Source organism: Acomys russatus, chromosome 6, assembly GCF_903995435.1.
Source record: "Acomys russatus chromosome 6, mAcoRus1.1, whole genome shotgun sequence".
In the NCBI taxonomy this organism is placed as follows: domain Eukaryota; kingdom Metazoa; phylum Chordata; class Mammalia; order Rodentia; family Muridae; genus Acomys; species Acomys russatus.
Genome location: NC_067142.1, coordinates 14,948,782 through 14,975,663, shown reverse-complemented (window position 1 = coordinate 14,975,663; position 26,882 = coordinate 14,948,782). Strand labels below are relative to the sequence as shown.

Sequence of the window (26,882 nt, the reverse complement as noted above, 5' to 3'; positions counted from 1 at the left end):
GAGATCATAAAAAGCCAGGGAAGGATCCTGATATCTTAGGTTTGTGGTGAGTCATAGAACTGTTTTGGGAGTAGAGTGGCTGGTGGTTAGAAATTATTATCTTGACAGGATCTAGAATCATCTAAGACTCAAGTCTCTAGGCACAGGGGTAAAGGATTGATTAGTTTAGCCTAGTCTCTGGGTATGGCTATGGAAGATTATCTTGATTAAGTTATTGAGATGAGGAGGCTCATCCACTGTTGGTGTCACCATCCCCTGGGCTTTGATGTATAAAAATGGTAAAGTGAGCCAAACAAAAGCATTGATCACTCCCTGGTTCCTGATTGTGGGTACAATGTGGCCAGGTACTTCACTTTCCTGCTACCATTGCTTCCCTACAATGCTCTCCTATAGCCTTGAACTGTGAGTCAGAATAAAATCTTCCTTCCCTATTTTACTTTTGTCAGGATATGTTATTACAGCAGGGGAAGTTACACTATGGCAAAGTGTTAGAAAAGGGTTTATGAGACACTCTTTTCTATTATAGCATATGTAGCTTTTTTCTTCCTATTTTAATTCGTATGAAAGAGACCTTATGAGTTAGAAAGGCTACCCACACAGTATGACATGTAACAGACACAATGTCATTTATATTGTGATAGGCTTGGAAGAATGAGTGTCAACTGAAAAGTGAATTAATTTTACTGTCTCTGAGATTTTCTCTTGTGGTCTTCTCCAGAATCAGAGAATAAGCAGAATAGACAGGTAGACATATGTTAGAAACAGCTGTCTTGAGGATGGGAGATGGTTTAGCATATGAGAAGCTTGGCATGTATATGTAAGGACCAAAGTTTGGAGTCCCAGGATTTACATGAGAAAGCTTGGCAGTTGTGGTGGCACATCTTTAGTTCTAGCACTCCATAGTCTGATATTCAGAGTCACTAGGAAAAAAATTTGCATGTAATAGCTTAATTAGTGTATTCCATGTTCAGTGAGAAACCATGCTTTGGTAGGTAAAGAGGAAAACAGTTGAGAATACCAACTCTAATCAACCATGTGCATAGATACTCATCTAATACATATAATACAGAGAAAGACAGAGAGGCAAAGAGACAAAGACAATCAATCAAACAGATAAAGAGAGAGAGAGAGAGAGAGAGAGAGAGAGAGAGAGAGAGAGAGAGAGAGAGAGAGAGAGAGAGAGAGGAGGCAGTGATGAAATGACCTGTCTTCTTTTGGTCTTAGAAAGGCAAGTGTAAATGGTACCCTTTGCTACCATTTCTTTAGATGAAGACAAATACTTTGCACTTGACAGAGTCTCAGAAAGTTCTGTGGAATGATATTAATATCTTCACATGTCTAAATGGAGGGTTATGAAACAGTATTCATTCTGAGAGTCCTGGGTTATACATTCAGAGAGTTTATCTCATTTAACTCACATGGTAAAATGTAAAAAAGGGATCCTTTCATATTTTCATCTGTAGAAAGAGAGGTTGTAAAAGATTAAGGGTCAAGACTACCACCACTCAATAGTAAAAATGACACATGTTGAAACTGGAAGTAAATTTGAGTGAATAGCTGTTTTCGTCTTCAAACTGGACCTAAATAAGGTCTGCCACAATATTCTTCCATGACCACACAGAAACTTCTAAGTCAAGGACTAGAAATGATGCTCAGTTTGTAGAGTGCTTACCTCGTTAGTAAGAAGCCCTGAGTACCATCCCCAGTTCTTGATGCGTAAATCAAGTAGTGGTAAAGTATATCTGAGACCAGCACTGAAGAGAAAAAGACAAAATGGTCAGAAATTCAAGGTCATTCTCGGCTAAATGCCAACCAGTTTTCTCAGGGAGTAAAGGCCTTTGTACATATTTAAGGATGTAACCTCAATCCCATTGACCTTCATAAATGCATTGTTGCATGTGGGTGCCTATACATTTACCTGAACACAGATGGGCACACATACTTAATAAATAAATAAACAAATAAACAAATAAATGTTTTTTAATTTCTTTTTTTAAACACATTTTTATTGAAAATTAAAATAATTTATATTACATCTCATTTGCTATCCCAGCTCATGCATCCTCCCATTCCTCTCTCTCTCCCACTTTCACCCCATTCCCTTTCCCTATGACTGTGACTAAGGGGGACCTCCTCCCCTGAATATGATGCTAGGGTATCAAGTCTCTTATTGGCAGTCTGCTATTTATGTTGAGACAGGGGATTTCTGTGTATCTCTGGTGGTTATGAAACTCACTCTGTAGACCAGGCTGGCCATGAACTAACAAATATTATGTGCCTGCTTCTGCCTTCCAAAGGCCTGCACTAACACTGCTCAAATGTTTTATTTATTTAATATTATTGGCATGAGAAGTTTTTTTTTGTATTTGTGTACATGTACCATGGGCATACCTGCCATCTGTGGAGGCCAAAAGAGGCTTCCAAATCCCCTGGTACTTGACTTTCAGATCGTTGCAAATCTACATGTGTGTGCTGGCAATTAATCCTGGATCTTTTGTAAGAATAGCAATATATCTTCACTATCAAGACATATCTCCACCCTCTTTTAAAGTATTCTTTAAAAAAATAGTTGCTTATGATCAGTCTAAGTGACAAGAGACCATGAAAAGGTCTCTAGACAGAGAGAAAATGAACACTTGTAAGACGACTGCAAGAACCGCCCACAGCATCACTGTTTTTTTTTTCACAAAATACAATTTATAATTTGGCTTGAAAGTATTCTTGTCTATGCAAGCTACAAGGATAAAACGTTAAGATCAGTCCTCTAGCCTCTCCATTTGCTATACTAGATATGCATCTCAATGGGAAAGCAATATAAAAAAAATTCTACCTTCAGCCAACCAATTTTTTAGGTATGGTCTCATGTATACAAGATGGCCTTGGACTCACTATGTAGCTGAGGATGGTTGTGAATTCCTGATACTCATGAGTCCCTATTTAAGTACAAAAATTACAGGGATATATCATCTTATATCGTTTATGTGGGGATGCAGATCAAATCCAAGTATTCTTTCTTGCTAGGTAAGCATATAACTAACTGAACTAAACCTCAGCACCCATCTATACACTCTTGAGATCAGGGTCTACAGTATTTATTCACCTTGTAGCCCTCATGCCACACTGGAGAATGTCACTAAAAAAAGCCCTGCATATCCTAGACAGATAACATTTTTTTAATTTCATAGCTACCAAATATGATTCAGTATATGTGGCATCTAATCCACCAACTTGTTAGACCATAAAACAGATTTCCTGGATCTCTTTGATCATGCTATCTGCTTTAAAACCAGAGAAAAAGAAAAATAACTCCTCATAAATGCTACCTATAAAGAGAAGGCTAGAGTGAACTGAGAGGATAAATCACAGTCAAGTAGGTTGTCTAGAAGTCATAAATGTGGCCACCACAGTCAGGTAGAAGAGGGATGATGGATGTTATACTGTGTACATCACAGCTAACGCAAGGAGTGCTGTGGCCTGGAACTGGTAATGAATGTTCCCACAAACAGAGAAGCCCTGTTCTAAAAGCATCTGGTTGTGATAGGAACAACAGACAGATATGCATTCCTCCCCAAGCAGCTGGGCTGGTACTCTTGGGAGAAATAACAGCTCTTTACAGAACTCTGTGGCTTTTAAAGAAGGTGGAAATTGCTTTACACCAATTGTCATCCTTCCCATTATAAAGGTTGAAGGGAAGGTGGGTCCTACAACATAGGTTCCTGGACTTGTATTAACAGTAACATGATCAGGACTTAACTGGAAAAGACTCTAATAATTCCCTATTCATCTTGGATGTTGATAAAATGGTCTTCTTTCTAAGTCTGTCTGTCTGGGTTTATCAAACTTAACAATTTTTCAAAGTCTCAACTTTGATTGATTGATGTCCTATATTTTCTTGTGTCTCTATTTCACTATGTTCCACCTTAACATTTATTGTTCTTGCTTTCCACTGGGTTTGTGATTTGCTTCTTGTTTTTCTAAGGATTTAAGGGGCATCATTAGGTTGCTTACCTTAGATCTGATTTTCCCATGTCATTATACAATTTTCTCTAAGAATAGATTGCCATAGCTGTGTCCCAGAAGATCTGCTAAGTTTTACTTTCAATTTCAGTTGCTTCTATGGATTTTAAATTTTCCTTTCTAATTTCTTAAACATTTAAAAATATTTTTCATTAAAATGCACTGATGCACTAATTTGGGGCATTGGCAATCTGTAGATGGTTCTTCTTTAGAAGTGTTGTGAAAAAAACCTACAGTATTTGAGGTAGATTTTTGGGGATTTTTGTTGTTGTTGTTTTGTTTTGTTTTGTTTTTTGGCTCCACAAGCAGACAGATATTTAAGCAGAATGTAGCTTTAATAGTCAGAATTATTTCTTGTCTCTTTATCTCTTAAAATAACTTTCTTTTGTTTATTATTCATTCTGAGTGGTAATCCCCATGGCAACAGATGAACAGTAGGTAGCATTTGTAATTACTATTTTTAATAATAATAATCATAATAATAGTACTAATCAGATGTAATGGGGGAAATTTGAAAGAAAATTAAATTGTCTCTGTATGTAAACAATTTATAGTTTCTGAAATGAGAGCCAAAGCAACCAAGTAGAATGTCTAGAGATCTGGTTGGAAGAACACCTTTGCTTCTATACCCTTCATAACTTGAAAACCAAAATGACACAAATGAAACATCATCCTAAGTCTCACTGAGAGCCTGATTTCACTGAATAATATTTAAAATGTAATTGGGCCTATAATGTTTGTAAAAATAATATATAATGTCTGAAATATATTCTAGCATGTGGGGCAGTAGCATAACTACATCAATATACCTTAAAAATACACATTGCTCTTACCCTCTTATCCTCTTTTACCTCTTATCTCCTTTCTATCCTCCTCTGTCTCTCTTCTCTCTCTGTGGGGTAACCCTATCCCTTCCTTCTCCCCTCTATTCTTATTTAATGAACCTCATGTAATATAATACTCATAAACCTTCTTAGAAATATCACAGCTGTTTCAAAGTTATCCATTACTATATCTCATTTATAGCATCTCATACTTGCTAGTTTCATGTCAACTTGACACTAGCCAGAATCATCAGAGAGCATGGATCCTCCATATGATTAAGTTGTAAGCAAATGTGTAGGACATTTTCTTAATTAGTCATTGATGAGGAGTGCCCTACCCATTATGGGTGGTGCCATCTCTATTATGGTGGTCTTGAGTTCTAGATACCATAACTAAAAAGGATATTAACAACATTTTTAGAGTTAGGTGAATATTCTCTTAACAACTTTAACAATATGAGTTTGTGCTATTTTTTGAGACCTAAAATTCTTTTTAAATATATTTTATTAATTTATTCACATTACTTCTCAATTGTTATCCCATCCTTAGTATCTTCCCATTCCTCCATCCCTCCCATTTTCCACTTACTCCCCTCCACTATGACTGTGTATGAGAGGGACCTCTTCCCCCTGTATATGCTCATAGGGTAAATTCAATGGAATAAATTTTTTCACTAGACTTTACAGAAGTGCAATTCTATTTTAAAATAGCAAAGCACATGTTTCTCTGAGAACATGTGGTTATCAATTAGTTGGTTTATTGAATTATTCTTAGCATAACTTATAGTTGCTGAGAATAATCTCATTGGGTGTTATGATAATATTCTCAAGTTGGAAAATCTTTAGGAAAGTATTAAAACCAAACCAAACAATTTCTATCTTCCTTCATCTAATATACTGAAACTGAAATGTAGGGAGATGAAAGAACTTTTTGCAGGTCATAGAAAGAATTGCTGGGAAGAATTAGTACAGTACATCCAAGCAGTCAGCTCTTTCCATTTTATTTTAGATGAAAACCACAACAATGACCCTAGTCCTCCCATTTACAGTCAATAACAACAGTTGCCTTTGGCTTGTTAGCATGTTTTCCTGTCAGTGTTCTGTAAAAGAAATGCTGTGGGTTATTGGTTTTCTTTATGGACTTTGTTTCCCCATTTGCAAAACTAAGAGGGTATAAGAGGGAAGAAACCACATGATTTCTCTGCTCAGTTCCTTTTTGGCTCTTTAAATCTATGAAGAATAATGTTGCAATTATGTGAGGAAAATTTTCTGATGGCAAATGAATTACACACCTTCCTGTTTCCTCCCCTGTTTTAATCCCCTGAGGATACTCAGAAGTAAATTGCATGTGAAGTTGAAGTAAATGTTTTCCTCCAAGTTATCACAACAGTGTTCAACATACTCCACACAGTAGTACATTTCAACTTTAAGATCTATTTTTTTAAATGTTTATTCCTGAGTGTCTGTGTGTGGGTATGTGTACTGTTGAGTGTAGTTTCATTGGAGGCCAGAGAGAGTATTGGATCCCCTGCAATTGGAACTATAGGTGTTGATGCACCATGATACTTGGGTACGGGGAACTGAACAGGGGACCACTGGAGGAAAAGTAGGTGGTATTAGCTGCTGAGTCACCTTCCAGCTGGTCCTGCAACTTAATGGTATTGGTTTCTGTTCTGTATTAGCATTCCTGTAGCCTGCCTGTGTAGTGGGCACTGCCACCCTGGTTGTATTATTGCATGTTTTAATTGACTACAACACTGAAATGACCAGTCTAAGTTTTATGCTGGCAAAAGTGGATTTCAAGTGAAAATCTCTCTACCTTTAAACCCAAATTTGTCTTTCTTACCCACATTTTACATTTGTCCTCATTTTGCTGTTTTGTACTTATTGAACAAGCCTAATGTCCTTGCATTCATTCAGTATAACAATTTCCAGATAACTTTTGTTTGTATTTGTATATGATTTTTGTATTAGTCATGGTTATTCAGAAGTACTGACAGAATGTGTAAATATAGTATATATTAGAGAGGCTTATGGACTGTTGTCCAGATAGTCCAACAATAGCTGTCTACCAACAGAAAGTCCCAGAATACTGTAGTCCCTGAAGTTGGACACCTTTGATGTTTTTCAGTAAATGCCACAATCCCTAAGACGTAGGTTCTAATGCCACAAATGAACTTTCCAGTCAGAATGAGGACCGGCAGGTAAAGAGGAAAACCTTCTACCTTCTATGTCCATTATATAGGCTGCCTCCAGAATGTGTGGCCCATGGATTATCTCACCTCAAAACATCTGAGTTAAAGGGTGGATATTTCTACTTCATATGATTTAGTTAAGAAAAATCCCTTACACGTGTACCCAGCTGCTTTGGTTTTAGCTAATTCCAGATATAGTAAAGTTGACAACCAAGAATAACAATCACAATCTTTGTTTATGTGCATGTATGTTTGCATGTATTTGGAGGCCAAGGGACAACCTCAGGTCTCATTTCTCAGATGTCATTCATCTTTTGTTTTTTCATTTGGAAATAAGAAAGTGTGTATCTGTATTGGGGTATCTGTGCACGAGAGTGTAACTGTGTGTGGGAGCCAGAAGAGAGAACTGGATCCTGAAAGATAGAGTCATATGTGGTTGTGAACACCTAATCTGTATTATGTGACCTGAACTTGGGTCCCCTGCAAGATAAATGTACTCTGACTTCATGAGCCATCTTTCCAACCCCTTTTTGTTCCTTTGAAAAAACTCTCATTGCCCTGACACTCTCTGAATAGGCTAGGCTGTATGGCCAACAAGACCCAGTCATCCACCTCTCTCTACACTGGAATTACAAGCCTATGCCAGAATGACCAACATTTTTGTATTGTCACTTAAGAGTTAAGAGTTAATACCCAGATGATTGTGCTTACATCCTCTATAATGATGTGTTGTTTTACACATACTTATTATCTGTAGCTGTTATTTTCATTCTGATACTTAAAAGTTCTTTAAAAAATTATCTCTGGGACTGTGTTTGTAATGAACTTGCATAGGCATTTAGTCCTTGTCAAATTTTCTTACACAATACTGTATAAAAACTATTTACATAGAATTTGTGTTTTATTACATATAGAAAGCAATATTGGATGATCTAAAGTATAAGGTAAGTGTATATAATATGCAAATGCTGTACCATTTTATGTGAGATAGTTGAGTACCAGCAGGTGCTTAGAAGGTTTTTGAACAGTCTCACTATGGATAAGGAGGAAAACTGTGTTTGTTAACTTTAAATTATTAATGGCCTTTAAATGATAGTATGCAACTTTTGGAACAAGGATTCATAAGCATAGCCCCTGAGATTATTTGCCTCTATATTAACTTGATGTAGAACCCTATAAGAAATAAAATTCTTATACCTTCTATAAGGAATAGGATGCTTTGGTTCTATTGTCTATATAGAGCATTCAGGTGGAGATTTTATTGTACTTTGAGTGCCTCAGTATTTATGTACTCATCTTTGGGCTTTACTTCTAATTTCCCCCACTTTGCATTGTTGTCTGTGCAGAGGACAAGATTTGGATGACAGTTCAACACAACAATACAGAGCTGACTCGGGTAAAGGGTTCCGATTCTGAGAAGCCCTATGTCATGACCTTAGACTATGGTGGCAGTATGGAGCAGCTAGAGGCTCTGATTGATGGCTCAGAGCATTGTGAACAGGAGGTGGCATACCACTGCAAAAGATCACGCTTGCTTAACACACCAGGTAAGGCCTTACCCATCCTCATGATACGTTGAGGTACATGCAAATATCCTGGCTATATTTTTTCTTGACATATGCTAGAGTCATTGGAGATATGGAAATTTTAATTTAAAAAATGTCTCTGAGGATAATTTTCTTAATTATTGATGTGGAAGAGCCAGATTATTACAGGTGGTGTTACCTGTGAGTAGGTAGTCCTCAGGTGCATAAGAAAAAAAAAAAAAAACATGAAAATAAACCTGAGAAAACCTGGAGGAACAAGCCAATAAGCAATTTTCTTCCATGACCTCTGCTTCAGTTCCTCCTTCCAGGTTCCTGCTCTGACTTCTCTCACTTATGGAGTGTCACTTGAGAACTGTAAACTTCCTTCTCAAGTTTCTCTTGTTAATGATGTTTTATTACAACAGAAACAACAGCAACAACAACAAACTATAATTAAGCCTTTAAAAAAAGAGGTTTTGACAAGAAATGGGCTATACTGCACTTGGTCACTCTGTTTTAAGGAGCGGTATGACCCAAATAAAGCTATGAGTCTTGGCTTTGATAATCAGGGACTGTCTGTTGAGTCCATACTTGTCTCTGTTTCTTCAGAAAGATGACCTAACAATACTTATCATCAACAGTTGTGGAAATGAAGAGGTTTTTAAAAGAGAAATAGCATTTAAAGAAAGAGCATTTGACCTAGACATGGAAAGTATGGTAGTTGGAAACTATTTTCTGTTTGTTTGAGAGATAGAAGATGACATCACATCAGAAATTACAAAAAAATGACAGTACATAAATTTAAGAGTGATACATTATGTCTAGAACAAAGCATATATAAGGAGGAAGCACCAGGCACAGGTCTAAAGAAAATAAGCATAGGCAACGCTATGTTCACAGAATTTATGTTGCCTGAAGAAGAAATGCTTCAATAGATATGATTATAAAAGTAAATTTTCATTTTTAACGAATTATTCTGTTATTAAAATGGAAGTTCTCATGTAGCATACAATTGCTTTGAACTCACTATGCAGCTGAGAATAACCCTGAATTTCTAACTAATTTTCCTCCACCTCTGGCGTGCCAGGAGTACATGTGTGTGCCACTATTGTTTTGTTTTCTCTTGTGGTACTGGCCATCAAACTCATGGCTTTTGTGCATGGTTGGAAAACACTCTACCAATGGAGCTAATACCTAACCCAAAAGTTTCACTTCTAGAAAAAAATAAACACATTGCTAACTCGTTCATGTTCCATTGATGCTGTCTTTTCATAGTGAATACATGACTTGTTATTATGTGTGTATTTTTACCCTTCTTGTTCTTGTGATGTTGCACCTGATGAAGCATCTAAGAGAAGGATTTCCTTTGTTTCATGGTTTGAATCACATCATGACAGGGAAAGCATGGTAGCAAAAACAGGATGGTCTGAGGAATGGGAGAATAAAACAATTGCCTGCTCATATCCTAAAGGACAAGGAAGTGGAGAGGGGAATAGTAACATTCAGCTACATTTTTCCATTTTCCATTTCATGAAATGCCAAGACAGGTTTGACACATAGTAATCTATGTCATCCTTGAACCCTGTGTATAGAACATGCTAGCCTTGTACTCATAGGGATCTGCATATCTCTTGCTCCCAAGGGCTAAGATTATATGAGCCACTAAGCCCATATGGAGTCATTCATTTCTGTCAATATTAATTTATACTAAAGGGTACAAGAATATCAAGTATCCAAGAAAAAGTATCACATTCTGTCACAAATTTTAGTATCCTAGGACATTTTTGTGTTTAGAGTGGCTGTGGAACAAGAGACAGAAATGTCAGGAAAGCATGCATGGGAGATGCCTAACTCAGTACACTGCACTGTTTGACTAACCTACAATTTTCCAGATAACTGCCACTTATCTCTTTAAACACCAAAAATACTTTCCAAGAAATTTTAACTACTTTAAATGGAAGTCTTTGTCCAATGGATTACATGCCTCCTTGCCTTATTAAACACAGAAATCAGAACAGAAAATGGGACTTTTTCTTTTTTGATGACTCAGAATCATTACTGTGAAATCAATTCTGGGACTCCTGTTGTATTCAGCTGTGCTGTGCTTCTCAGTCTGATGAAATCAGGGATCCCTATCTATGTTCTTCTCCTCACATCTTATTCCCTACAAACTGCACTCCTACAATGTTCAATGTCAGTGTTTCCTGGAGTATTTCTCTGTCTCGTGATGATTAAGCTGAAAATATTTGACACCCTAAGCCTTTCAAGGATGTCTGGCTCTAGGGATTACCCCCCCCCCTTTCTTTTCATTACCTTGTCATTTTCCAGTGTTTGAGTTCCTATATAAAAAAAAAAAATACAAGTATTCCATTCTGACTCGGGGGTTTCAAAGGATTTACACTGTCATGTCACTTAGGTTATATCATTCATTTTATTTATTTATATGTGCATGTGTGAGTATATGTGTGTCCATGCATACACACACACACACACAGAAACACACATGCGTGTGTGCACACACACACCACCATAACGACCACCACCACCAACAACAATAATAACTACAACAATGCCCTTGGAGGTCAGATGTATTGGACAACCCCACCACTGAAATCATATGTTATTGTGACCTACCGTACCCAGATGCTTGGGAACAGCACTCTGGTCATCTTGCAGAGCAGCACTTTTAGATTCTGAGCCTTTTATGACTCTAGTCCCTGTCATTCCTTTTTGTGAATGCATTGTCTTCCTAACTCAATTGTCTTATTTTCTTTGGGTTTAGGTTTACATAGGAAGAGAATAGATTTGTGGGGTTTACATTGGGAGTGAGGTCTCGATTCCATCCCTACCTCATTTCTACAAGTTTGCTTAGTTTCTACAGTTCAGTTTTACTGCCTGTTAAATTTACACAAAGATCTTAAATTTATAAGGCTACGAAGAAGAGACAAAGACAAACACAGTCTGCAATCCTTGGACTGTGCCTGTATTTTTCAGGCATTCAGTAGTCAGGGATTCTTCTCAAAACTTCCAGCTCAGTAGACAAGGAACAATATTGATTATATTATATGAAATAAGCTTAAAAATAATTTCATTTTATTATTACTCCTTTGAGAAATTCATACACTGAGTTTCCTCATATCTGTCCACTCTCCCTCAATTCCTCCCAGATGCTCATCCTAGGTCCCATCTAACTTTGTGTTCTTTTACTTTTGTTTCTTATTAGTGTGCATTAGTCCAACTTGTGCTACCCATATATTCATGGAGATGTAGCCTTCCACTAGAACATGGGTGACTTTCAGGTGCTTGCTACCCCCTTTAAGAAAATTGGCTCTCTTTCTCTAGAAGCCATCAGTTTCAATCCTCTCCTAGCTAAGAGTGGAACTTCATGTCTACCTACCCTCTCCAAGTTGACACCTTTTTTTTATCAATTAAGCTTACCCAGGTCTTGTGCATGCTATGATAACCTCTTAGTCCCTAAGCTTAGCTGCCCTGTTGTATCCTAAGGACACTCTTTCCTTTTATTCCCTCACCATCTTTAATTTTTATAGTCTTTACACCTCTTCTACAATAATAATCTCTGAGGTTTGGAAGGTGAGACCACAGTAAAAATATCTCATTTAAAGCTAAGCATTACTCAGACTATTATTACATGTACCTTGGATAGTCATGGGTCTCTGTGTTAATCACTATCTACTGAAAATGAAATCTTTTCTGATGTGGGTTGAAAGATACATTAATTTGTGTACATAGCAATATATTATTAGGAGTCAGTTTAATACCTTGTCCATTTAATAGAATAATAGTAGGGCCTATGATCTGGCTAGTCTCAGGTTCTTGATGCAACAATGGTCTTACATATGGATTTTATCTTATAGAGTGAGACTTAAATCTATAAGAATGTGCTTGATTATTTGCACGATGTTCTTGCCACTATAGCACCAGTGAGTCTGTCTTGCCATATCAGCTGTGATTATTATATCTTGCAAGGAGGGGCTCACAGATGATTATACTGATGACACTGGTCTTTACCTATATGGTCTTAGCAACAGTTTTTGGAGGATAACCAATAAGATTGACAATAGTCTGTAACATTTGTTTGTCTATAGATCCTTCCTGGACAACAAACCCAAAACAGGAAAATATTTTTGGAATCGGGCTATTACGTGTAAGCTGATGGTGTCTAATAGGAGTATCATTTCCTATTATAATGTAACTACAGTGTGTGTGTGTATGTGTGTATGGAGTGAGGGAATGTATGTGTGCATGCGCATGCTTCCACTCTTGATCAGTAGTCTGTAGGGGTAACTTTCCTTCTTTCTCTTTCTTTTCTTTGTTTTTTGTTTTTTGTTTGTTTGTTTGTTTGTTTGTTTGTTTGTTTTTGTTTTTAGTTTTCAATACAAGGTTTCTCTATGTAGCCCTGGCTGTTCTAGACTCATTTTGTAGACCAGGCTGACCTTGCACTCACAGTGACCCGTCTTCCTCTGCTTCCTGAAAGTTAGGACCAAAGGTAAGCTTCTTTCATTTTCTAAATACAATGTAGATTAAGAAAGGATTCCTAGACCTGTGACATAGCTATTTAGTCTTTACTGTCACAGCACCAAAGGGTGGAGCAAATAATCCTACTGAGACATCTTGACAGGCACATGATTTCAGTTTTCAGGACATGGTGGAAGGAAAGAATAAATTCTTGCAAGTCACACAAATTCTCTGGCCTTCACTCAAATTCTGTAGGACTCCTGTGTGGACATATGTTATCTCCCTTTCTCTCCTTCTCTCTGCCCTGTCTCTCTTTCATAGGTGCATGCCTAATTACTACTACCAAAAAAAGGTATTCACAATTTTCTTTGGTGACATTATACACTCATAAGATTTTAAACACTGAAATGAGAAGCTGAAGGTAATATGAAATATTTGGAATTTTGCACCCGCTTCCAATGTATTTTGGGTGGTGCAAATTGGCTTCACCTTTAAACATAGCAGCAGTGAAGGTGGCAAAAATGGTTAAAAACATGCGTGCTTTCTTTTCTGGCAATGGTACCTCAAGAACTTTATCCCAAGTATATAATCAGTTACTTTCACAGTAACTGAAGAGAAAGAGGGGAAGGGGTTGTGGGAGGGGGAAGAGGGAGAGAGAGAGAGAGAGAGAGAGAGAGAGAGAGAGAGAGAGAGAGAGAGAGAGAGAGTGAGAATACTGTAGCTTATAGGTTGCCATTAACTGGTAGTCAGAATGTGGCAATCAGAGCACCAGAAAAGTATTAAAATGGAAATAGCATTTTCAGTTGGATTTAAGATGGTAAGAAAATGGTGTGGAAGCAGTCTTCTTCCCATACAATTGCCTGTATAGTATACACAACAGATAACCAAGAAAAAAGATAAGATGAGAGAAAAGGAAAGAAACACCAAAATGGCTACTGTTGGCAAATGTTTTATGTGTTTGTGTCTGTGTCTGAATGCCAGCTAAGCATTTTCTCTGAACAAAGACTCAAACCTGCACAGAAAAATTTATTATCCCCACGTAGCTTGATTAGTGCTAGAAAACAGAGGAGAGTCTGAACTCCTCTTGTACCTTGCTCTACTAAATAAAAGCACATCTCTGTTTCTTTTGTATGATGAAAAATTCCAGAGATGGAAGAAAATGATATTTACAATGAGAATGCATTTGTATGATTTTTTTTTATAGAAAAATAAAAGTGGATAGAGAAGAGTAGCCAGGGCCACATAATTGCCAGTATGTCTTAAATTGTGCAAATTCCTGGGAAATATCCAAGTGTTATACTATACAGCATCTAGGGGACAGACTACAGATCCCCACAGCCATTCCTTAGTTCTCTCTCCAAGTTCTGAGACTTCCTTGGTTATCTATATCAAACAACAGTTAGAACAGAGGGAAGGCAGGCAAGAGGAGGCCACGCATGGTTTACCACTGTATTTCTTTCACTCAATTGGTAACTGAACCATGACTTTCTTGTTTACTAACTATTCCTCTGCTATTTCCCTCCAAATCTACCCATAGCTGCCTATCCAGGTGACATGCCATCTGTCTCTGTAAGTGAAGTTGTGTCCTGGAAACTTTATGGTGCTGTGGCCCACAGGAAATATGGCCTATAACTCCCATGCATCCTTTCATTTTTTCACTCTGTGAGCTACTTCTTCCCACAGATTTATGCAAAGCTAAGGCATTTCTAAAGGACAGCTTTTCATAGTATTGAAGTAACCAGCCTGCAATGCTCTACCAGCCCATTTCCCTGAGGGAGGAAGTAGCCATTTTACAATGTCTTGGCTCAGGTTGAGCCATTTCACATACCTCAGCACCCTGCAGGAATTCTACCTCTGAACAGGGGTCATGAAGGCAGTAAATGATGAGTATATGAAATGAAATAGCACTCAGTTCAGGCAATGTTTACATACAAAGGATGGAATAGTCAACACTGAAGCTATGGCCTCCTCAGTGGATCAGTAACCTGGTCAGCTACCTTCCTACATAAGTTACTTTTCTTCTCACTGTGCTGAAATTATCTAGCAGAAAGCCCTTAAGAGAGAAAGGGCTTATTTTGGTCCTTCCTGCAGTAGATATAGTCTATCATAGCAGGGAAGAAAGGAAGTAGGTTAATTTATGAGACAGCGCTTACAGGTGGGAAGGTGGAAGCATCAGGTAAGAAGCAAAAAAGGCTTAAGACAGAAACAGGAGCAGACTATATCTTCCTTCACACCCAATTCCCAGAAATACACTCCTTCCAGAAGGTTCTACCTCCTCAATGTCCTACAACCTCTATTAGCACCCCAGAAGGGGAGCAAAGTGTTGAGATATGTGACATATGTACAACGTCTCATATTCAACTCATAGCATCCCCAAAAAAATTCCTTTGGAAGGAATCCAAGATAGATGGGGCCTTGGAAAGATGATCCTATAGGCTAGCCTCCTAAATTTCTTTGGAAGAAATGGCCATTGAACATCTTATTCAGCCCCAAGATCTCTCCCTTATATTCCAGAAAGCCAAATATGATCCATTAGATTCTCCCAACAGCCTGCTTATTTCACACATACAACATTATTTAGCATTTTAGTGTGAAAGCATCATTTGGAATTCCCTCCGACATAAAGCTATGCATGGTTCATGACACAAGGGACAGGTTAAGCTGGAATGTGTGCTAAGATTTTGACACTGAGTGTCCCCAAAGACCCATGTTTAAATGCATGGGTTCAAGCTTTGTACAGGTGGCAGTGAGTGGTGAGTGCTAGAACATTTAAAGTTAAACTTAATGAGAGGAACTCAGGACTGTAGGCTCTGTTTTTTAACAATTAAACTTTATTATACAACCCAACTAGCTTACACAAGAGGAAAAAAAGGTTAAAGGAAAAAAAGAGTGAACCTTCCAGTATCCGTTCCACGGGACGGGTCCTTAGGTATCTTTGGCTTGTGTGCTGGTCCAGCCTATTCGCTGATCCATGTGCGCTCCAGCCCCGTCTCCACCTGTTGTTCTCTCCTCCCTGCCTGCCTGTCTCAAGTGCGAAGGGCAGTCTCCTTCTTCCATTGAGGGTCGATTAGAAAAGCAATAGTCCAGGTGGAGTCCCCAGGTCTGCTTCCTGAATTTCAGGCCCAGGATGGCTCCACTCAGTCTATCACAAGGTATCCAAGGGGTGCCCAAGGGTTAAAGCCCACCAAGGCTGCTTTTACCTGTGACAAAGCTTACAGTTTTTCCCACACATGCCCCTTCTCTTTAAAAAAAAAAATTAAGAACTATATATACAAATGTACATATATACAGAAGCATCAGGTGTCAAGTACATAAGAAAGTCCTTTTAAACTTGTTAACCTAAGAGAAAGTATTTCACTATCCTACCAAAGAGAATCCTTTTCCTTCATGAGAAATTGCAATTATCAATCTATAAATGTGTTTTTAATTCTTAAACTAAAGCTTCTAGTAACACTGTGGCTATCTAGTCTTCAATCCCATCAGAGACCTAAAAAGGAAAATCTATCTAATAAAGGAAGTGCTGGCAGGCAACTTCCAAGTGTTGATAGGACAGAGAGAGCAGATCGCTTGGACAGTCACCAGACTATCTCCTTCATTAGGGCAAGCAGTCTTCAGCCTTGTTGGCCCAAAACATCCAACAAACTGCTTTTTGAATCAGGAAATCCGACGGTCTCATCCATCTAATCTCTTCAAAGCTGGACAGTCACCTTTCCAGCATCACTGTTGATCATTGCAGACAGTCAGCCTGTCATCAGCAATAGAGATAAGAGCAGTTTCTCAGTCCAGTGACCATTCTGTCACCTTTGTCTCTTGATGCCCCCGTCTTCAATGATGTATATGGGGATGCGGCCAGGAGCGGATGTCTCTCTCTTTCAGGAAAGTCCTCATCGCTAAATTCCATATTCTGTGGATATCTGAAAAGTTTGAAGACCAACTCTATCTACTCTTAGAGTTATCAATCTATTCTTTTGAAGACATATACAAGAAGTTAAACAAACCTGTTCTATGACAAAGTAAGTTAGTATCTAGTAGGATTTCTACGTAACTAAATACCAACTTTTATCCCTGATCTTTCTGAACAGATTATTAATAGTTTTTCATAACACATTAGTGGTACATGAATAATATATTAAATAAACATTGAACAAAATGAACTTAAGTTTCTAACATACAATATATAATATTTTGTCAACATATAACATACAATACTTAAGGCAAAATTGAATGGCAATATAAAATTTAACTTCTTATCAATGTGAAGCATAAGTTGAAGTCTTAAATTTCCATCAATCAAAAGTCTTAAATTTTCATCAATCTACAATACCAATGTAGGATTTTTGAAGCTAGTAGAATCAATAATCTACCTTTTATTCTACAAACCTATATCCTCCCTTCTTTCCCCCCTTTTCCTTATTATTAGATGGGATAGAAAGTAAGAGAGAAAGAAAGTTGGAAGAAAGAAATCCCCAAATGAAACTTTTATTAATTGTAACTAACCCCTTTAGGCAAAAATGAGCATTGGTAACCCACCAAAAACACCCATCTCACCTACTGGGAATGGGGGCATCATGTTTTCAAAATTACTTTATGTTGTTTAGGAGAAAAATCTTTTTTGGGAACCCTAGAAAAATAATATATTGGCCAAGCACTGGAAAAGCTTTCTGTTTTTGTCCAGTCCTTTTGGGATCAATCTTTTTGGCTAGCTGATTTATTGTTAATGTGTATGTAATTTTTGGAAGAAGCAGTAGTGTCAGAGGCAGAAGTTCGATCTTTATCATTGTCTTGTTTTTTGTTTGGAAAGTAAGCAAACTTTTGAAATCATTAGTGCAGGTACGTTAGTACATATATAATTTTTTAAGGAAACATCAGTTGAGGCACCTTGTTCAGGTTGCCAGAGGCATGTTTTTGGGGTTAAATCACCCATGCTGTCTGTTTAGTCTTTGGCTTTGTCCTGTTTTTTTGTAAATATACAGGACTCTACCTGCATGTACACCACCAGGCCAGAAGAGGGCATTAGTTTTTTAAGCTGTATGAAACAATGTCAAGTTGTAAGAACCAGGTAGCTTTTAAGATTTACTTGTTATATGGTCATGTCTAATCTTTATAAGTTTGGTTCGTAGCCATATTTTTTTTACTCCCTGTGGAAACATATGTATACCCATGACCCCATCTCAAAACTATTGTAGGTTTCCATTTTATACTTGACAAGTCTTTGTAGAATATTGGTTGTCTCAACTTTTTAGTTTTTTTTAATCATCCAGTGTCTCTAAGCAGCTGACATCCCTTTATCATTCACATTAAGAACATTTAGAGTCAACAAAGCAGTATTTAATCAGTCTCTGGGTGTCTTTACCCTTCCCTTTTGTTTAATAAGCATTTTTTAAAAGATACGATTAGCTCTTTTCACAAATGCTTGTTCTGTGAGATTGTGTGGTATACCAGTAACATGTTTTATATTATAATACGTAAAGAAGTTTTTCCTCTTAAGTGACACATACGCAAGAGCATTGTCAGTCTTAATTTGTGCAGGTATTTCATAAATGTCATTATTTTCAGCAAATGGGTAATCACACAGTTAGCCCTTTCAGAACTTAAGGCAGTTGTCCATTGAAAACCTGAATATGTATTAATGGTATGATGCACATACCTTATTTTTTAAAATTCTGTAAAATGAAACACATCCATCTGTCAAATTTCATTTCTTTTGTTACCTCTAGGGTTACTTCCAGCAGGTAATGGTATTTGACTATATAAGGAACATGTAGGACACTTACTAATTTTTTTTTGGCCTGTTGTCCAGTGATAGAGAATCTTTTTTTAAACCCCTTACCATTGACATGATGTTTTTCATGAAATTTTGATGCTTTAAATATATTACCTATCAATAATTTGTTGATCTTTTTATTTTTATGTGTCAATGGACCTAGTAAACCTGTATGGGATCTAATATGAGTAATATACAAAGGATAAGTTCTGTTTGTGATGACCCCTTGCAGTTCTATAAATAATGTAGTGGATTCTGTGTTATTAGGAGTCAATGTAGCAGTTTTTATATGTAAAGCAACTCTTTAAGCATATTGAGAGTAATTATATTAAGAGATTTAGGAAAATCTAACAATACCATAAAGATTATATATAATTTTGATTTTTGGACTGATGTAAATGGACTTTTTATCACCTTAGTTATTTTCTCAGATTTATAACCAGTCTTACCTGATTTATTTGTATCAGTGAAAAAGGTGGGTGTCCCTGAGATTGGTGACCTCTTTACAATGTTTGGAAGGATCTAATTAATTCTTTTTATAAACTGTATGCATTTGTTTTTTGGGTATCTATTGTTAATGTCTCCTAAATAGTTACTGCAAGTTTTTTGCCAATCTTTATTAATTACCCATAATTACATAATCTCAGAATCAGTAAGAGGCACTGCAATTTTTGACGGATCCATCCCTGACAGTTGGCGCACCCTTATTCTTTCTTTTGTAATCAATTTAGAAATTTTTTAATGTATGTTTTAAGTTTTTTGTTTTGTTTATTTGCGAGGAATATCCATTCTATGATTTTGTCTTTCCTTTGTATAAGAAGCCCAGTAGGAGAATGTTTCGAAGGCAAAATAACCAGAATGCAACCAAGTTCAGGATCAATTTTATCCATATATGCCTTTTGAAGTTTTTGCTCCACCAGAATTAACTCCTTTTTTGCTTCAGCTGTTACACACATAGGACTGTTTAAATCAGAATTCCCTTGTAATATTTGAAACAAGTTACTTAAATCATAGGTAGCTAAGCAGATTGTAGGCCTTAACCTGTTAATATCTCCCAATAATCTTTGAAAGTCATTAAGAGTTTGTAATTGATCTCTATGGATTTGTACCTTTTGTAGTCAAATTTTTTGTTCATTTATTTTATAGCCTAAATAGGTAATTGAATCTCCTCTTTGTAATTTTTTTCCCAGCAATCTGTAATCCCCAGCATGGCAAAATTCTTTGTGCCTCCTGAAACATTTTTTTTAAAACACTAGGATCAGAATCAGCTAGCAGAATATCATCCATGTAATGGTATATGATTGACGAAACTACCTATGAATTATTTTTAAAGGTAGTTGCACAAAATACTGGCATAAAGTTGGGATATTTAACATTTTTTGTGGAAGCACCTTCCAATGATATTTCTTCACAGGAGAATTACTTTTCAGAGTAGGTACTGAGAAAGCAACCCTTTCCCTGTCCTTTTCATGTAGAGGTGAGGTGAAAAAACAATCTTTTAAATCAATTGTAATTATATGTCAAGAACAAGGTAACAAGGAAGGCAAAGGAATTCCAGGTTGATGTGAACCCATGGGTTAAATCACTTTGTTTATGGCCCTCAAATCCATTATCATCTTCTATCCACTTTGATTTCTTTCTTACCACACACACACAGGGGAATTCCAGGGACTGGAAGATTCTTTGATGTGTTGAGTCTCCAGCTGTTCTTTCACTAAACAGTGAAGTGCCAGTAACATTTATTTTTGTTAGGGGCCACTGCTCCTGCCATACAGGTCTGTTTGAAATCCATTTTAGGGGCAGGGTAGTTGGTATCTCAGCAGTGGCCCTTTTTATAAATTTTGACACTCTAAACCTGAAGAGTTTTGAGGTTGGACAATGGTCATAACTTGTGGTCACCCCTGATCACTTACATTAATCTTTTTTCCAGAAGCAAGTACCAATTTACCCCTAGTTTCAACCTTGTTTATCTCGGTACTTGTAGGAATATTAATCTGAGTACCCCATTGTTGTAAGATATCTGTTCTCCATAGATTTATGGGAATGTCAGCCACATAGGGTTTTAGCCTTCCTATCTGTCCATCTGGTCCCACACACTTAAGCCACTGTACACTTTGTTTTATGTGAGATAACTTACCAATTCTACAATTTTTGTATAAACCTTCTTAAGTGGCCAATTTTGGTTTCAAGACTTCTGGCAAATGATGGAGACATTGGCTCCACTGTCGACCAAGCCTTCTATTTTAACACCGTTTAATTGTATAATTAACTTAGGTTTCTGATCATTAATTACTGTTTGCCAGAACACACGTGTCTCTGTGGTTTTGAATGTACCAGTCCTTTTCACTGGAGCGGCTTTGTCCTTAATATAAGGAAATAGTAAGAGTTGAGCAATTCTATCCCTGACATCGATTTTTATTTCCTTTTTTACACATGCCATGATTTTATTTTCTCCTTAGAATCTCCATCTATAATACTGGGATGCACAATAAAACTGTGAAAAGTCAGTCCACTTCTTCCCAGAACCGTTTCTACTATGCCTGAACGCAAAGGTCAGAAAACATCAGTATTTAATTTGTAACATTCAACCTGGGGAGATAGGGTAAAAGACATATTTGAAGCCAGATCCAAGGCTGCACTGTCTTCAGGAGCATGCATTAGATCACTAACAGTCATTTCCCATTTTTCTGCAGGTTTGTCACTTTTAGACTGGCCAAAGCAATTTGGTTGGCATTGTTTATGGGGGCCTGAGCCGATGGTCCCCTCCTGCCATTTTCCTTCAGCAAGATATTGTCTTGTACATCTCTCTTAGACTGACAATCCTGAGACCAATATTTCTATTTTTCACAGTGACTACAGTACCCTGGGAGTCTTGGTACCTCATTACCATCATGACCAGAATCTCCTTGGTTTTCCCTTTGAGTTACATTTTTTCCTGGGTTATTGTGCCTTCTGTCTCTATAGTTTCATTGTACATGACCTTTTACCACAATTACAGCACCGAGTATTATGATATCTGGGCTCTCTGGCTGAAGCTTGTCCTACAATATTATTCTGATACTCTTGTTTGATATTAACTGTCTCCTTTACCCAGTCATCTAGTAGAGCGCCTCTTTTCTTTAATGGTCTAATCACCCTCTTACATTCAGCATTTGCATTTTCATAAGCCATGATAAGTTTTAATGCCTGTTAATTGTCATAATCTGGCAACACCTTATCCATAGCAGATCCTAATCTCTGCAAAAATTCTGTAAATGGAATAGTTGTTTTCCCAGGTTCCTCTACCAGCTCCCAAGCTCTCAAGGCTGCCTTACAACATTGTTCAATCACTCTATCTTCAGCTTGAAATTTTTTCTTATGTTAGTATATTGTCCTTCACCAAGCAATTGATCTCTATTAATATTTATTCTCTGTGTCGTATTTTCTTGTTCTATTTTTATAGCCTCTGTTCGCCACCATGATAACCACTATAACTGTTGTGCTGCTTCCAATACTGCTGAAACAAAATTTTTCCAATCTTGAGGAGCAAGTCTGTTTTGTGCAGCCCAGCTGTTTAACATTTGTTTAACAAAGATAGAGTCCATACCATATTTGATGACAGATTCCTTAAAATGTTTTAAATCTATCATATCTATAGGATACCAGGCCATTTTGTCATAACCCTCAGCACCATTTTGTGCGGGCATATGTCTTACAGTGACTGGAAAAGCTGAAGGTGTCTGGGCGACTGTGGAAGTGTCCTCCACGGGGACATTTTCCTCCAAAGACCTTTTGGTCTGTCTGCCTTCCTTTTTCTCTGGTTTCTGACCTTCTCCACCCTTTTTAACCAAAGGTGCCTTCTTCTTTTCCAGCCCTTCCAGTTTTTTCTGCATTTTGCCCATTTGTTCGGTGAAGTCAGTAATTCTTTTCAAAAGGATAGAGCTTATTGACTCTTCTGGTTTTTTTCTGGCTTTTGGGTCTCTCTACTTTTTGTCCTTCATCACTCCCAATTACCAAAAATTCTATTCGCTTTCCCATCCCTTTATTTTCTTTCTTCAGCCTTTCCATCTGTCCAGTCAAATCTGCAATCTTTTCCAAAAGGAAAGAACTTACTGACCCTTCTGGCTTTTCTATGTCATTAGCCTTTCTTCTAATCCTTCTAGACATGAAATATTGTAATAAAAGGACAACAACAACAACAACAACAAAAAACAGGGAGATTCTACCATGCCTAGGTTCTCATTCTGTCTTTCAGATACTGCCATATGTAGCTATACACATAATGTGGGTGCTAGGAATCTGAACTTAGGTCTTCAAATCTTTGCATCAGGTATTCTTGTGGAATCATCTTTCTACTCTCTCCTTTTTAATTTTTTAAATTAATTAAAATTTATTCAAATTACATACTGATTATTATTCTCTCACTCATATCTTCCTGTTTCCATCCTCCTTCCCTCTTCTGTCATATTCCCCTCCCCTAAACCTCTTACAAGGGAACTCTCCTCCCCACTGGTGGGAAGGCCATGTTCTTATTTCTAATTGATTGATTTTATCCCTGAGTTTCATGATTTGCAACCATCTACTCCTCTTGGTTGTGTCTGCTTCTTTTTTTCTTTACGGCTTCCAGATGTGCTGTTAAGTTGCTTATATGAGATGTTTCCAATCTCTTTATAAAAGCACTATATGTATGAACTTTCCTTTCATCAAGTAAAGATGCTGGATGAAAACATGACATCCAGATTTGGACACCAGGGACCCATATAAAGCATGTTGAGAACTGACTCCAACAATTTTTCCATAGGAACACTGTGATAGATGCTTGGTAGTGCCATGCATGCATGTGCATGGACAGACACACACACACACACACACACACACACACACACACACACACACACAAAGAGAGAGAGAGACATACACACACATACACACAAAATAACTGAAAGTAAGCATAGAGACTTGCCATGAATCTATTCCTTGGATTTGACTGTGTAGGAAAGCCACTTCCCATAATATGTCTCTAATAGACTTTTCGTGATTTTCTTGAAGCCAAACAACAGAATAGAAGTCAATTGATTCATTAGAAAGATATCCACTTATTCTAAGCCATGGACATGGATACACAGCTAATATGAAATAAATGCCCTAATTTAATAGATATGTTCCTAGTCGTTATTAAGTTGCTGTTTTGATTGATAATTATTTAGAAGGCCAGTGGCCCCAGAGCCCTTATAAGATATAGTCTGCATTTCCCCCAATATTTCATGACAGATCATGTTCAGATATTATATCTCAAATATGCCTTGAGATGAAAATATCCAATTTTTTAATCCTAAGATACATAAATGGTAACAGGAAAAGAAAATGAAATTTGAAATCATAAAGCCTGATCTTATTTACTGTGCTATTTACTTACATGCTTGAAAAATAGTTCCTGGGGTTTGTTGTTATTTGCCAACATGGTCTTGAAAGTGCCAAGTAGCTGAGGAAGGCATCCCACTCTATCCCACTCTCCCTCCCAAATAGTGGCATTCCAGGTCTACATCAGATTATCCAGTTTAGCTAGAACTGGTTCATGAGCCCAGGATTTTGTGCTTGTAGGGAAGCACTCTGTTAACTGAGCCACATCCTCAGCTCCATTATGATCTCTGCTTCTGTGTCTTAGTGATAGTTAATGGGGTACATTCTGTGCCTTGAGGTAGGAGATAGCCAAAGTGCTCTTGTAACTTCATCCAGCATTTTCTTCATATTACCCAGTGAACATGGTAAATAATATCTCCATAAGCAACCAGCAGAGAGTCTTGGGATTCCATTCAGTTTCTGTGAGAGAATTCAGCTTTAGAGTTTATGACTTCTAAACTTAATGGCTTACAAGCCACCTAAACTTTGGTTTACTTTTAAATTTGGTTGTTATATATTTATGGGAATATTGTTGACCATTTTAGCAATAAGTGTAAATTTCCTTCTGATTTATTTAAGTGTTCTAAATTCATTCATGTAGGCATCCATCTCATGTGAGTAAATGACATCCTCATTTAGTAAATTTCAGTTCAAAACTGAGAATATCCTCTTTGTTTCCAACCCTCATTCAGTATATCTAAATATGCTCACACATAGAGTATTTTAATTCCACTGATGCAATCTGCCTTGCAGCCCTCACATCTCTCCATTGTGGTGTGGTGAAGTACACTTACTTCCTTTATTGCCCCAATCTATATCCCACTTTCAGCCTTGTAGACAAAGTGCTATTTTCAAAATAATATTAGGGAACTGGGCTTCAGATACTTTATTCAGCCTTGAAAAATAAAACTTTGCCTCTTTTTATATGGCCTGCATAATCCTGAGTGATGGAGACTCTCCTGGCCCATCCTCCTACAAACCTATTCCACATTGTCCCACTTATGTATCTGTCCTTTGCTAAGATTGCCCACTCCTTACACCGGTGCAGGAAGGTCACTCTTCTTACAAGTCCCATTTCTGTTTCTGAGTTTGGATCTGTTTTGTTATTTAACCTTCACCTTATATTTTACAAATAACTGAAAAGTCTATTAAATTGCTATTTACTGCCTTATCCTAAGTTTATAGTCTGTGAATATCTCATTACAGACATTTTCTCCCCATTCATTTATTGATGTTCTTTCTGCCCTGATTAATAGAAAATGTGATCTAGATGAAGGCGATTTGTGTTTGTTTGTTTTTTTCCCCAAATGCCTAGTATTGTACTTGGATATGAGAGTGATTTACTGAATTGTTGCTGAGTAAGTAAAATACTCTTTCTCTACCAATTATCAGTTATCTCATGTAAATAATGTAGAATAAGGCAGTGACTGAGCAAGTGCACTTGACTGAGCCTGCTGCCAAGATACTCACAGGCATGGAGTCACATCAGAAAAATAATCTACTGTCCTGGGATGCTCTGCTATTGGTGCTCTGTGACCTTGAACAAGTTACTTACATTTGATGGGCCTTACACTTCTCCTTTTTAGCACTACAGGTTATATTGCATGTTACTCAAGTGTATTTTCATCCATCGCTCTCATGTCTCTATACTAACCAAACAATTTGTATGTGAGTGCAGTTCACATCAGAGTTTATCATTCTATTGTCATAGTAAAGAACTAAAATTTTGAATAAAACACAGCCCCAAAACCTAATTTTTAATAGACTTCAGCCAATGACACATGGTGTTTATTTGTGTATTAAGTAATGCCTTTGCCTCTTGCATGCCCACTACATCCTCAGGAAACAGTTTCCATATAGTAATACTGATTGATCAAGAAAAGTATGAGTTTGCTACAGCCATAGGTCAAGATTAGTCAGAAAAACAAAGAAAAAAGTGCAGCGTAGAGGTAGAATACTTGCCTAACCTTTAGATGTCCCTGATTTCAATAAAAAAATTATGAAATAATTAATAGTTATGAATACTAATAAATGCAAGGAAACATTTATGGTATTAGCTACTATTATCTCTGAAACTGAACACAATTACCAGAAGAATTTAATGAGAGAAAGCTTTAGTTTGAAATGATAAAGGATGAAAATAGCAGTATTAGTGGAGTATAAGGCTACCTGCTAACATATTCACAGACCTACAAGCAGAGGGAGGAAAGTCCAGTACTCTTTTGAATTCTCCCTTATCTCTTTCATTTACTCCAAGACTCCAGTTCATGTGATAATGTCAACCACACTCAGAATGACTCTTCACCTCTAAGCTAATTCTCTCTGTAAATTCTCTCACAGACACACAAAGAAGTGTACCGCATAGCCCTTGGCACAGTCAAATTGAGAATCACCAGAGAAGAACAGTAAACACCAACCCAGCTACAAACACTATAATATATAATGTTGACTGGGCTGCATGATACACTGATACAACAGTGTCATAAGTGTAGAAGTGACCAACTACTACCTCTCAGATTTAATGTTCACTCCATAAGATAGAACTCATTCCAAATATTGCCCTTGTGGCCAAGAACCTGAGATCACGTAGACCATGGATCCAGATGATAAAAAAAAAATTACTGGGTAGAGCCTCTCAGAGGACAAATCTGCATGTGTCCTGCTGAGGTGAAAAGACAAACATTGGGAGAAGGTAGGGGCC

At 37.2% G+C, this 26,882-nt stretch overlaps 1 protein-coding gene across 1 annotated transcript in view; it reads left to right on the top strand.

The window, feature by feature from the left end:
- The window catches only part of Cntnap5 (contactin associated protein family member 5), a 951,234-nt gene that overhangs the window by 671,232 nt on the left and 253,120 nt on the right, over positions 1 to 26,882 (top strand). The window contains exon 13 of the mRNA XM_051147230.1: positions 8,383 to 8,583. Coding sequence (XP_051003187.1) covers positions 8,383 to 8,583 — 201 coding nt within the window. The remainder of the gene's footprint in view (positions 1 to 8,382; positions 8,584 to 26,882) is intronic.